The sequence below is a fragment of the Martes martes genome (genome assembly GCF_963455335.1).
Source record: "Martes martes genome assembly, chromosome: 2".
Lineage (NCBI taxonomy): Eukaryota > Metazoa > Chordata > Mammalia > Carnivora > Mustelidae > Martes > Martes martes.
In genome coordinates, this window is record NC_137889.1 from 6314985 (window position 1) to 6327342 (window position 12358).

The 12358-nt window shown below is 41.5% G+C and overlaps 1 protein-coding gene across 1 annotated transcript in view; it reads left to right on the forward strand.

Annotated features, from left to right (window-relative positions):
- Window positions 1–12358, forward strand: part of MCPH1 (microcephalin 1) — a 248444-nt gene that overhangs the window by 92266 nt on the left and 143820 nt on the right. Inside the window, exon 11 of the mRNA XM_080796602.1 lies at window positions 2753–2915. Coding sequence (XP_080652728.1) covers window positions 2753–2915 — 163 coding nt within the window. The remainder of the gene's footprint in view (window positions 1–2752; window positions 2916–12358) is intronic.

Here is a 12358-nt window from a genome sequence, read left to right on the forward strand (position 1 = left end):
CCCTGAAGACTTTGTGAGTTGTTTATGCAGCATTAGGAGGGATTCCGGTGTTTTTCTCTTCCTCGTGTTTGCTTCATATGTACTGTCTCTGTGTGTCCACCACTTCTGCCCCATGAAAGTCCAGTAAATGGAACATCACTGGCTGATTCCCTCAAAGTTCTTAAAGGAACACTTTGCTGGGACGCTCTTTACAGCACTATTAAAGCCATTATCCACACATTTTGGGAAAGAGTTAATAGCTTGCTGGCACGCTCTTATCATCTTCCTTAAACATTTAACACAATATATAGCACATCCAACAAAAATACAGCACCATATTCTTTGTAACAGATTTTTGAATTCCTGTTTAAAGGGGAAAACCATGTTTTGTTTTGTTTTTTATATCAATCATACGTTTTAAGGTTTTAAGGCATTCGTCTAAACATTGGGACATTTCAGTGAAAAATAGCCTGTAAAAAAGTGCATGCTTGTAATACTTGATGTTGTAGGATCCTTTTCCTACTGATGGCATATGAAATCAAAAGGACCATTAGTTCAAACACCATACATTAGCTAGTGTAAAAAGAGCACACTCACGATTTTTGTTGCTCTCTTATGAAATATACTGAACATTCTAAATCATCTAATACGGAAGCCAAAATTGAGTGTGGGCGGTGTGATATTTTTTAAAATCTGTATTTTTGCCCCCAATATAAAACACATTAGTAAATAGTTATTTTCTCCATCAAAGTTTTGAAAATCAAACTTTTCATTTAGGCCATATTCTTTTTTTATCCGCTCCCCCCCTTTATACTTCTTGTCTGGACTTAAGAACAAAAGACCTAGACGTTCTGATGCCACATTGATTAGCTGTGTCTCGAAGAGACACTTGTGGTTGATTAACACATCTAACAAATAGCAGGCAGCTGCCAGACTTAGAATAGGAAAATCATCGATATGTGGAAATGAAGGGTTTTGGTGAGCATATGGTTAGAGCTTTTCACTTCCTTATGCTTTTGTTTTCTTTGCATTTCCCCTGAATTTAATATTTTCCATCACCCCAATAGGCACAGATTCTCTGGTTGAAGTGGTGATAGGGATGGGGTCTTGTCCCATCTGTCTTTTTTTGCCATAGGGATCTCTTAGAATTTAGAGTGTGATTCAGTAGCACCCTTTCATTTCACTTGGAAGGAAATAGGTCTTGAGATTGACATGCCCAAGATGGTAGAGATAAAACTGGGAAGGACTGTGAAGCCCGTGGGGCATTGTTAGAGGTGGTCATTGCAGGGGCAAGGACAACCTCTTTCTCTTCATAGTAATTTTTAGAAGAGAAATGTATCTCTTAACTCACCATGTAGGTTACAGTGACTTAGAAAGCCCTTCATGTCCTTTATATTTCACTGGGGATTTCCAAAATTGCTGGGAGGGAGAGGGAAGTGCAATGTGTCAAAACCAAGGGCTTTAGTAAGGTGATCGTAAAAGGAGGAGAGGAAAAATGGTGAACAATTTGGTGAGGAGGTTAGATGGGAAGGATATATATTTCTTAAAAGGTACTTAAGGCACTAATGGAATGGCAGACCGGAAGACAAACGATGATGGGTTTTGCAAAAATATGGAGCCTCTGGGCGCCTGGGTGGCTCAGTGGGTTAAAGCCTCTGCCTTCGGCTCAGGTCATGATCCCAGGGTCCTGGGATCAAGGCCCGCATCAGGCTCTCTGCTCGGCAGGGAGCCTGCTTTCCTTCCTCCCTCTCTCCCTGCCTCTGCCTACTTGTAATCTCTGTCTGTCAAATAAATAAATAAAAAAAATCTCAAAAAAAAAAAAAAATTAAAAAAAAAAAAAATAAGGAGCCTCTGCCAAATTAGCCCCAGGGCTTGAGCTGATAATGTAATGAAAAGGGCCTTTTCCTGGCTCTTACTAGAAAAAACTGTATGTGTGAATTCAAATAAATGTTATACTACAAATAAAATAAGCAAGTAATAAGCTTGGTCCTGACTATGCACAGGTTGGTTCAGATCTCTCTGAGAAGTAACAGTGGTGGGAAGAGCTGGGGCCGTTCCTGATGCTGGCCGTGTTCCCACCCATGGTGCTGAAGCCACTTAAGCCTGGGGCAGCTTTGTCAGTTTTTTTTTTTTTTTTAAAGATTGTATTTATTTAAAAAAAAAAAGATTGTATTTATTTACTTGACAGAGAGGGAGATCACAAGTAGGCAGAGCAGCAGGCAGAGAGAAAGGGGGAAGCTGAGCACAGAGCCCGATGTGGGGCTCAATCCCAGGACCCTGAGATCATGACCTGAGCCAAAAGCAGAGACTTAACCCGATGAGCCACCCAGGTGCCCCAGCTTTGTCAGTTGTTAAAATAGACAGTTGGAGCTGAGAACTGAATTTTTTTTTTCCCCATACTTTAAGGCATTGATTATAAATAAATTAAAATGTGAGCTCTGTAGCTGAGATCAACGTCGAATTTTAGCTTTCTAGTTTTTTTTTTTTTTTAAAGATTTTATTTATTTATTTGACAGAGAGAGATCACAGACGGAGAGGCAGGCAGAGAGAGAGGGAAGCAGGCTCCCTGCTGAGCAGAGAGCCCGATGCGGGACTCGATCCCAGGACCCTGAGATCACGACCCGAGCCGAAGGCAGCGGCCTAACCCACTGAGCCACCCAGGCGCCCCAAGCTTTCTAGTTTTTTAAAAAAATTGTTATTCAGTATAACCACCTTGATGTTCATATGTAGGAAACATAGTAATCTGTTGATTTTTTCCCCTCCTATTTGTCAGAAAGCAGAACATTGTCATCCAGGTTGTGAATAAGTTGAAGGGCTTTTCATTTGCCCGGGAAGTGTGTGACACTACCACTCATGTGCTCGCCGGGAATCCTCTGCGTACTCTGAATGTGCTGCTGGGAATCGCACGTGGCTGCTGGATTCTCTCTTATGAATGGGTAAGCTGTTGTGTAAGCAGTTGTTGCAAGTACATATATGAAAACAGAAGCTAGATGTGGTCATCTGAGGCAGTGACACTAGATCACTAGATTTGCACTCGTGTGACTTTGCACACTTTCCTGTGAGCGGTGAATCCCGTTCCTGTTCTCTCCTTGAACTCTTCTCCCTTTGGCCCAGCACCTCCAGCCACTGCTGATCCCTTGGGAACGGGAGTGTGGTGAGGACCAAAAGCAGAAGAGTGGCCTTCTGGATACAGAGCTCAGCCACTGGCAGAAATAAGATTAGAACAGGCTTGGAATGAAAACACAAAATGTGTATTCTCACAGTCAAATGAACTTTCTTCTGTGTTTGACCAAGAAATAATGTGACCTATGTTAGTGATGGTTTAAAAAGCCAAAAGAATTCAGTGATTGTTTTTACAGATGGATTTACTTAGGATGAAACATGTTCATTTAATCCCATTTGGATATGTTTTATCTTACGCATATCTATCTGTAACATTGCTTGCCCTTATTTCTGTGCATTAAAGGTAGTTTAAAAAAAAAATCATTGTTTTCACTATTCATAGAAATTGAGATTGTTTGTTACTCTTTCTATTTTTACTTTGATCCTCAACCTATGGTCCCTCCAAAGCATTGCTGTCTGATGAAAGTACTGTCATTTCTCACTTGTGTTACTATACTGAATATGCCACATATCCACCCTTCCCTCCTTCCTCCTCCCCCTAAAAATGTATTATATTAATACTGTGTTAATTTAAGTCAGTAGAATTATAATACGCAAACAAACTACAGATGTATTTTTAAGAACGGTTGTGGTCTTTTTACTGTGTCATGACTTAAATCCGTAGCTCTCTGGTATAAGATGTTTGTGACATTAGTGCTTAAAGTCATGAAGTGGAAAAGTTTTAAATTCCCCCCCAAAAAGTACTATTTGTGTTGGTAGTAACCAGGGACTACCTTACCTAATTGTATATTTGTACTGATTTCCATTTATTTGTAAGAAATATTATCTATAACTCCCTGAATGAATACCCCGTATTCCTTCTCTCCAATTCACAGTCTTTCTGGGTCTTGATCAGTAATCTCTTCCTTCCCTCATGTCTCAGAGGAAAAAACGTTCTTTATCATTTAGGAGGATATACATCTGTGCTTGATTCTGTACCCAATCTATTCTTCTGGGACGTTGAGCAGAGAGGTCAGACATGAGAATCAGTATTTACTGTTGCCATGTGTAAAGACCAACTCCCTTGATGCCTCCGTGTTTCTGCTCAGTGTACTGCCAATATTCTCCCACTAATCATACATAGAAACAGAGCCAGATGCAAATTTAGCATATGGTAACTATATGTGGGATTAACCACTACACATGAGAAAGGCAGGAAGTGGAACATATTTGGTGAACTTCCAGTGCTGAGGCAGAACCTGGGCCACTTGTCCCATGAGTGAATAAATGAAGTACAACTACAATAAGGTGAGAAAGTGAAATTAAAGACATTTAGGTTAGAGAGGAAGAAATGGTACTGTGGCTCTTCACAGACACCATGATCATCCATGTAGACAATCATAAGAAATCTACAAAAAAGCTTTTAGAACAAATTGCCAAGATACAAGGATATAATAATACAGGGTCGACACTGAAATACTCAAGTATAAATCTGACATAAAAATATGTGCAGAATCTGTATGCTGAAAACTATAAAACATTGGTTAAAAAAATTAAAGAATAAATGGAGAGACATACTATGTTCATGGATTGGAAGACTCAGTATAGTTAAAATGTCACTCCTCCCTAAAACAATCTATAGATTCAATACATTCCCAATTAAAACCTCAGCAGAATTCTTTGAAGATATAGATAAGCTGATTCTAAACTATATACATATACTTGTATATGTATATAACTATGTACATATATACATACATATATATTTATATATATATATATAGAGAGAGAGAGAGAGAGGAACTAGCATAGTTGAAAGAGAAGAACTAAGAGGACTAATGTGATCTGATTTTTAAGGCATCCTTTAAAGCCTCTGTAATCAAGGCAATTCAGTGTCTGGGAAAAAACAGACATAATGAAACAGAATGTAGAGTCCAAAAATAGACCCACAAATATGGCCCTGGTTTTTGACCAGGAACCAAAGTCAATTCAGTGGAGGAAGGTCAGTCTTTTCAGTAAAAGGTGCTAGACATCCACAGACCAAAACTGGACCTATGCCTCACACTGTATACAAAGATTACCCCCAAATGGGTCAGACTACAATGTACACTATAAAACTCTGAAAAGTTCATAGGATATGACCCAGGTTTAGGTGGTGAGTTCTTTTTTTTTTTTTTTAATTTTATTTATTTATCTGAGAGAGAGGGAGAGAGAGAGAATGTGATTGGGGAGGGACAGAAGGAGAGGGAGAATCAGACTCCCCGCTGAGCACAGAGCCTGATGCAGGGCTTGATCCCGGGATTCTGAGCCCATGACTTGAGCCAGAGTCAGATGCTGAGCCGACTGAGCCCCCCAGGCACCCCCAGAGCTCTTAGATATGACATGTGAAGCATGATATGTAAAAGGAGAAGTGGTAAATAACACTTCGTCAGGTGTAAAAACTTAAACTCCATGAAACACATTCTAAGGAAGCCAGTAGAAAGCATTTGCATAGCTCATCTGACAAAAGACTTAAATCCAAAATATATAAAGAACTCTCAAAACTCAAAAATAAGAAATAACCCAAACAAAAAATAGCCCAAAGCATTTTTTGGAACACCCTGTCAAAGATACACAGATGAAAAATGCTCAACACCATTAGAGAAATATGATTTACAACCATAGTGAGATACTTCCACATATTTACAGGGTGGCTGGATTATAAAGTACAGCAACAGTCCTCTAGAAAAGAGGGAGAACATCGTACACGGCTGGTGAGGGTGGTAGGTGGTTCCAAATCATAGCTGGGAAATTTTATGTGATGTTAAATGTATCCTCACTGTGTCACTGAGCAACCCAGCTCCTAGGTGTTTGCCCTAGAGACGTGAAAGCTCACGTTCATACAAAAACGTGTACATGAATAGCATGAATATTTGTAGCAGCTTTGCTTATCAGCAAAACCTGACAACAGCACACATGTCCCTTGGTGGGTAAAGGGAAAAATAAACTTCCGTACTGTGGAATACTGCTCAGTAATAAAAGGCAGTTGTGATAGGGACACCCCCGTGGCTCAATTGGTTAAGTGTCTGACTCTTGGTTTCAGCTCAGGTCACAATCTCAGGGTTGTAAGATCAAGCCCCGCTTCGGGCTCTGCAATCGCATGGAGCCTGCTTGTGCTTCTTTCCCTCTTTTTCTCCCTCCCCGTCTTACCCTACTTTCACTCTCTCTCGCTCTCCCTTTCTCTCTCACATACATACATACATACATACATACAATCTTATTTAAAAAAAAAAAAAAGACAACCGTGATTCTTGCCACAGCTTGGCTGACTCTCTTGCACTGTGGACTCCCTGCTGGTGAACCAGCTGACTGCAGGATAGGATGGTCCTCTTCTCCCTTTGCAGGGCTGCCCAAGCTCCACTCCCACCAGCTGCACCCCCATCTCCCACAGAACCCCGGCCTCTAGGTGTTGGGCTGCTGGAGTTCCCAGACGGCTCTTATAAAGTCAGCGCTCCAGGTCCAGTCTTCGAGGCACTGACTGCTACAGCGAGGGCAGGATCCCGAAGGCAGGACCAGTATGTTTGAGGAATAATAAGAAGGCTCGTTGGAGACTCACCAAGAGAAAAAGTAGGAGATGAGACAAGAGAGCCAGCAGGTGAAGGGAGGCTTGGCTATGGTAGTATGTGGATAATGTTCTTGTGTCATGATGAGCTATCAGAAAGTTTCTGTTCAGGGAGCAAGATGCCCTGAGCTGTGTTTTTCAAAGGATGGTGGCTCCCTCTGGCTGGGTACCAAGTGATGGTAGCACCAGGAGCCCACATGTCACCCATGGATCCTTGCCAGACACTCGGCCAACTCAGCCAGAAGCAACTCTCTTAAATAAACACAAGGTGATACCACCTTGAAAAATTTCTTCTTCTAAGGAGCCCATGGTACTGTATGCATTTCATGTGGCTGCTGTAACACATTGCCATAAATTAATTGTCTTAAAAGTAGCACACATTTAAAAAAAAAAAGTAGCACACATTTATTCTCTTATGGTTTTTGGAAGTCAGGAGTCCAAAATAGGTTTCTCTGGGCTCAAGCCCAGGTGTTGTCAGGGCCACATTCCTTCCAGAATCTCTAGGGGGAGTCTGTTTCCTGCCTTTTCCAGCTTTAAAGGCCACCTGCTTTCCTTGGCTTGTGGCCCCTGGCAGGAAGTGACTTCTGCTTCTCTTATCACACCTGCTCTGATTTCTGGCCTCTGTCTTTCACTTATAAGGACGCTTGTGTTCTCATGGGGCCAAGCTGGATAGTCCAGGACAGCTCCCCATCTCAAGGTCCTCAACTTCATTGCATCTGCAGTGCCCCTTTCACCATGGAAGGTAAGACATTCACAGATTCTGGGGCTCAGCTATGGATGGCTTCTAGGGGGTGCATCATTCTGGAGTCCCATAAGTACAAAGATACTGATTCCATAAGCACCACATTATCCACTTCACTGTACCCCAGGTTGATGACTTTTAATTGGTATGAATTATGTAAGGAGAAGCTTCAAGACAGCTTAGAAGGATGCTAGAGTAGATGCCTGTGTGCAGAGGCAGAGCTTGGAGTGATGAAGCTACAAACAAGGAACGCAGAGGGTTTCCAGCAGCCAAGGGAATCTTGGACCAGATCCTCCCCTAGAGTGTCTGGAAGGAACCAGCTCTGCCAATACATCTATTTAAGACTTTTTGTCTTCATAACTGGCTTTGTGGATTATAAACAAGAAGAAAGACAGTTGAGAAATAGAGAACATTAAGAAAAAAAATAAAAAAAATGCCTACAAAAAGCATAAAATAGATTGCCTTAGGTGTCTAACTATTTTGAAGCTGTTCTTGTTCCTTCATGCTCACTGGGTGGTGCTGTGGGTATCTGTGCTGGCCTACAGAAGGAGGACTGGCTCTGTGGACCTCTGGGACAAGAGCAGAGAGGGGACTGAGACAACTGTAGGAATGCTGAACCCTGAGACGCTTCCTCCAGGTTTTTACACTAGCAAGCTGATGCATGAAAGCAATCAGTTCATATTTTTTAAATAACACACTGAATATACCAGTATCGTGATTTTAAATAGTGGTAAAGCAGCTGCTTGAATATTTAATATTATTTTTTCCCAAACTAAACCATTGATTAAGCCAGTTTCTTTTATAAGATAAGACTTCAGACAGGTTCATATATTTTATCTTGGCTTTTACTCAGAAGACCAAAATCAAATAGTTACTCAGAGAGAATAGGAATGAAAAGGATATTACTATTTAAATAACTACCCTGAAAATACACATCTGTACACATATGTAAATACATACATGCATGCTCCGTTTGGAGGGCCCCGTGTATTTCTATCATATTATCTTCATCATTTACAATGTCCAGATTGGCAGTACGTTTACATTACGGTTATCTTGAAATAGAAGACCCATAATAGTAGAACACAAGATCCAGGCTTCTGCTGTTTTAACAGTTAGTAGGATGATAACATGAAGCAACAGGAAAAATGATTGAGTACAGGAGAGTTCAATGCCGGGTTCCATGGCTGGCCCCAGATCCGGAGGGTTCACGGGCGGGGAGGTAGCTCCGTCCCCACATAAAACGTGAATAGACTCCGTTCAGCTGCCTGGGTGCTGAGAGTGGGACGCCTCCTCACTGAGCCGCGGCTCCCTGTTGGTGACTCGGAGCCAAGGACCCTGCCTCCTTCGCGGGCTTGTGTGAAAGCTAAGTGTTAAACATGCACAGTGCTCACATCAGTGACCGGCAGGAATTAAGAACTTAATAAGTGTTAGCTTTACAACAGGGATGACAATGTATCAACTTTCCCGAAGAGCTGTGAGAATCACTCACTGTCTACTGTCACCAGTTTTGTCCACAGACTGCATTAACCCTACAATTTAAAAAAGATATTTTTTCTCTGGACAAGTGGGAACTTTGAGAACTTTGTGGTGGGCCGTCCGTTCTGTCCTCGCTAGTTCTGAGGAATGACCAGGAGGGCTCGTGAGTGCGGTGGGCATGTAGAAGAGAGTCAGTGGAGTCTGACTGGGGGACCCCCAGCGAGGACAGGAGGGAAACATGGTGGGGTCTGGGTGGGCACTGGGAAGTATGCCCACATTTGTTCTTTGAGGGACCTAAGAAGGTACTCTGGGGTATCTGGAGGTAATTCGGTATATTGGAAACCCCACTTCTGTAAAAGCCACTGTAGTACTGATTTTCATATGTTTTAACCTTCTCCCAAACCATCAGAGCAGTGTTGCTGCAGGTGATCACTCAGATTTTCAGAGCGATAGTTTTGGCATTAGTATCTTCCTCTGAAGGCGGTTAGACGTTGCTTTACCAGTGATGCCTAAACATTTCATGACTTATGAGAAGTACCAGTTCCTGGGAAATTGAAAAGGACCAGATCTATTGCGGTGTAAAGTGCCTGCTTGTCTATTTGTGGTCTACTTGTGATGTCTGTCAAATGTTTCCTCTCACTGGTGTTGCATGTTTATTGATTTTAATAGATTATTGCTGACTTGCACTCTTAAGGGAAAAAAAAAGTTTAGAAATGAACTGAATTTCTTTCCCTGTTTATCTCACTTAAATAAAAGATCATTGCTTCTTGCATGGCCTCCCTCCTTTAATTGCCTAAAAAATGCAATTGCTCAAACATGATAAACTTTTTTTAAAAAAATAATCTCTACGTCCAACGTGGGGCTTGAACTCAGGCATGATAAACTCTTTTGAGAGAGAATAGCTGCCATTGTCATTTATAAAGCCAAGTGACTTAACGGCTAAGCTCAATACACAGTGTAATGCTCATCTGCAGCTTGTGGGTGCCTTTAGATAGGACCTCCGCAGAAGGCAGTTGCTTCTAGGGCCAAGATTTGAAGTGTCCATATGATACACTTCACATTGTCTTTGTGTAAAGGAATGACTGTCTCTCTCTCTCTCTCTCTCTCTCTCTCTGGTCCCCCTCCTTTTTCCTTGTCCCCAATGCAATTTGGGGGATTCTTAAAATATTCCTTTTGGCTAGCTGTGGGAGCTTGCCTCCAAGAAAAACATTACTGAGAATGTTTTTATTTCAGGGTTTGTGTGGTATTCTCTGGAAATTGCTTGTAAAGGAGGCTTCTAGCAGCTCTTCAAAATTAGATGGTTGTATGTGGCCCAGTTAGTCATATCAAAAAAAATAATGATTTTATAACAAATTCAGTTTGAATTTTTATTTAAAAAAATTGTTTTTTGAAAATCGTGTTGGCAATTTTTACATGTTTATAGTGGTTCCTACTTTCATTGTTAACCCTGCTGTTTTCAGCAGGGAGAATAACTTGTGTTTTTCCTGCTTCGTGACTAAATTGTCTGGCAGATACAGAGAAATAGAAAACCGTGTCGGGCGTTGCTCTGTTTCCTATTTGTGGGAGACAGGAAGTAACACAACAGAAAAATAAAGAAATTGATTTGACCGAAGGATCCCTGAGGACCAAAGCTTTTTTTTGTTGTTGTTGTTAATTGTGTTTAAGCCTAGTGCTGTTTGAATTCTTTAGAGACCTTATCTTCTAACTTTCACCTATTTGGTGTTCGTCTGTTCCCCCCTGACTTATCTCCAATTCTGCTTTACCTTTCTACTGCTTTGTGTTCAGTGAAAGCCAGTGGAATGCCCTGTGACCGAGGCGGCTTCTTTCTGGCTCCTGTTACGTGGAGCTCCTTCTCCGCTTCAAAGATACCATAGAGCAGTGAGGACTGAGTCAGCCTATATTCAGGTCAAAACATGTTAATTCTGAACAGCTTAGGAACAAGGCTTGATACAGAGTTTGAAAGCTAAACAGTTGTAAATGCAAATACGGAGTTCTGACAGTTCCACAGCCAAATTTCAAGACACTTTGACGATTAACAAAAGAACAAAAAACACTTTATAATCAAGTGTGTCATAAATCAAAGAATGATGTCATAATGAATTAATTTTCTTGAAATGATGGGATGCAATTTTGGCTTTCTCACACTGGATTCAGTAAGTGGTGAGTCTGATTTAACTGATGTGAGCATAGAATCAAATGTCAGAGTTAGAATGAAGCCTGTAGTTCATGCAGCCTGGACCTCTTGTTTGCTAGTAAAGAAGGCAAAGTTGTTGTCCTAGAACTATGACCCGTGGCAGAACTGGACCTGTAGTCTAGGATTGTCACCAGTATTCTAGTCTATCATGCTGTCTTCCCAAGACTAAAGAGAATCATCTTGAAAACCATTCTCTCTTTTTAACCTTAACTTCTGAGCACATTCTAAGAATAATGTTTAAGCAAAGTATGCTTGGTGTACCACATTTATCACTAGGGTTTTTGAGCTGTTTGCTTACATTGCAAGCGTCTGTTGGCTGTAGCCATGTGTTAGGCACTTATAATACCAAGCTGTCTAAGGTCTCCTGTTTGTTTCTTTGAATCCACATCGGCTTGATTCCAAAATCCTTCTTACTGTGCCACAGATAATTATACCTTGATAAAGTACTTCCACTTTAAAAAATGTTTTCACGGGGCGCCTGGGTGGCTCAGTGGGTTAAATCCTCTGCCTTCGGCTCAGGTCATGATTTCAGGGTCCTGGGATCGAGCCCCGCATCGGGCTCTCTGCTCAGCAGGGAGCCTGCTTCCTCCTCTCTCTCTGCCTGCCTCTCTGCCTACTTGTGATTTCTCTCTCTGTCAAATAAATAAATCTTAAAAAAACATGTTTTTGTACCCACTGTCCTATTGAGTCCTTACAGAGCATTTTTGTAATAGTATTTAGTGCACAAATTTTGCAGTTGTGTTTAGTGATGGAGATACTAGGAAAAATAACCTGTCTGATTTAAATGCGGACCTTTGAAACAGTCTTGATAAAAGCATTATCCTAAGGCAGTGACTATAAGTAGTCATCTCAAAGTATATCTAATTTTTAAACTTCCATTATTAAAATAACGGATCCCGTTTATGGAGAAGCATATGGCCTGTAGTGCATTGCTGCCTTCACCGAGGTAGTTACTGGAAAACGCACACACACTTCCTCTGCAGAGCCTCAGGCAAGCTGCGGTAGGACCTCCCTTGGCGCCCCAGGACATAGGTGGTCCCACTCGGATGCTCCGTCCTCTCTGCCGTCCCTTTGCTTCATCCTGGCGGTTCCTCAGATGAACTCCCAACGTGGAGTTTCCACGTGGTTTTTCCACGTTGGAGACACTGTGGTTTCCTGGTTCCATGGAGACTCATGGTTCAGGATAGATGGGAGAAAGTGATTGCCCATGGAAAATCAAGGGCTTTAGTGTTGCCCTTCCTGAGAACATTTGAGAAGATTT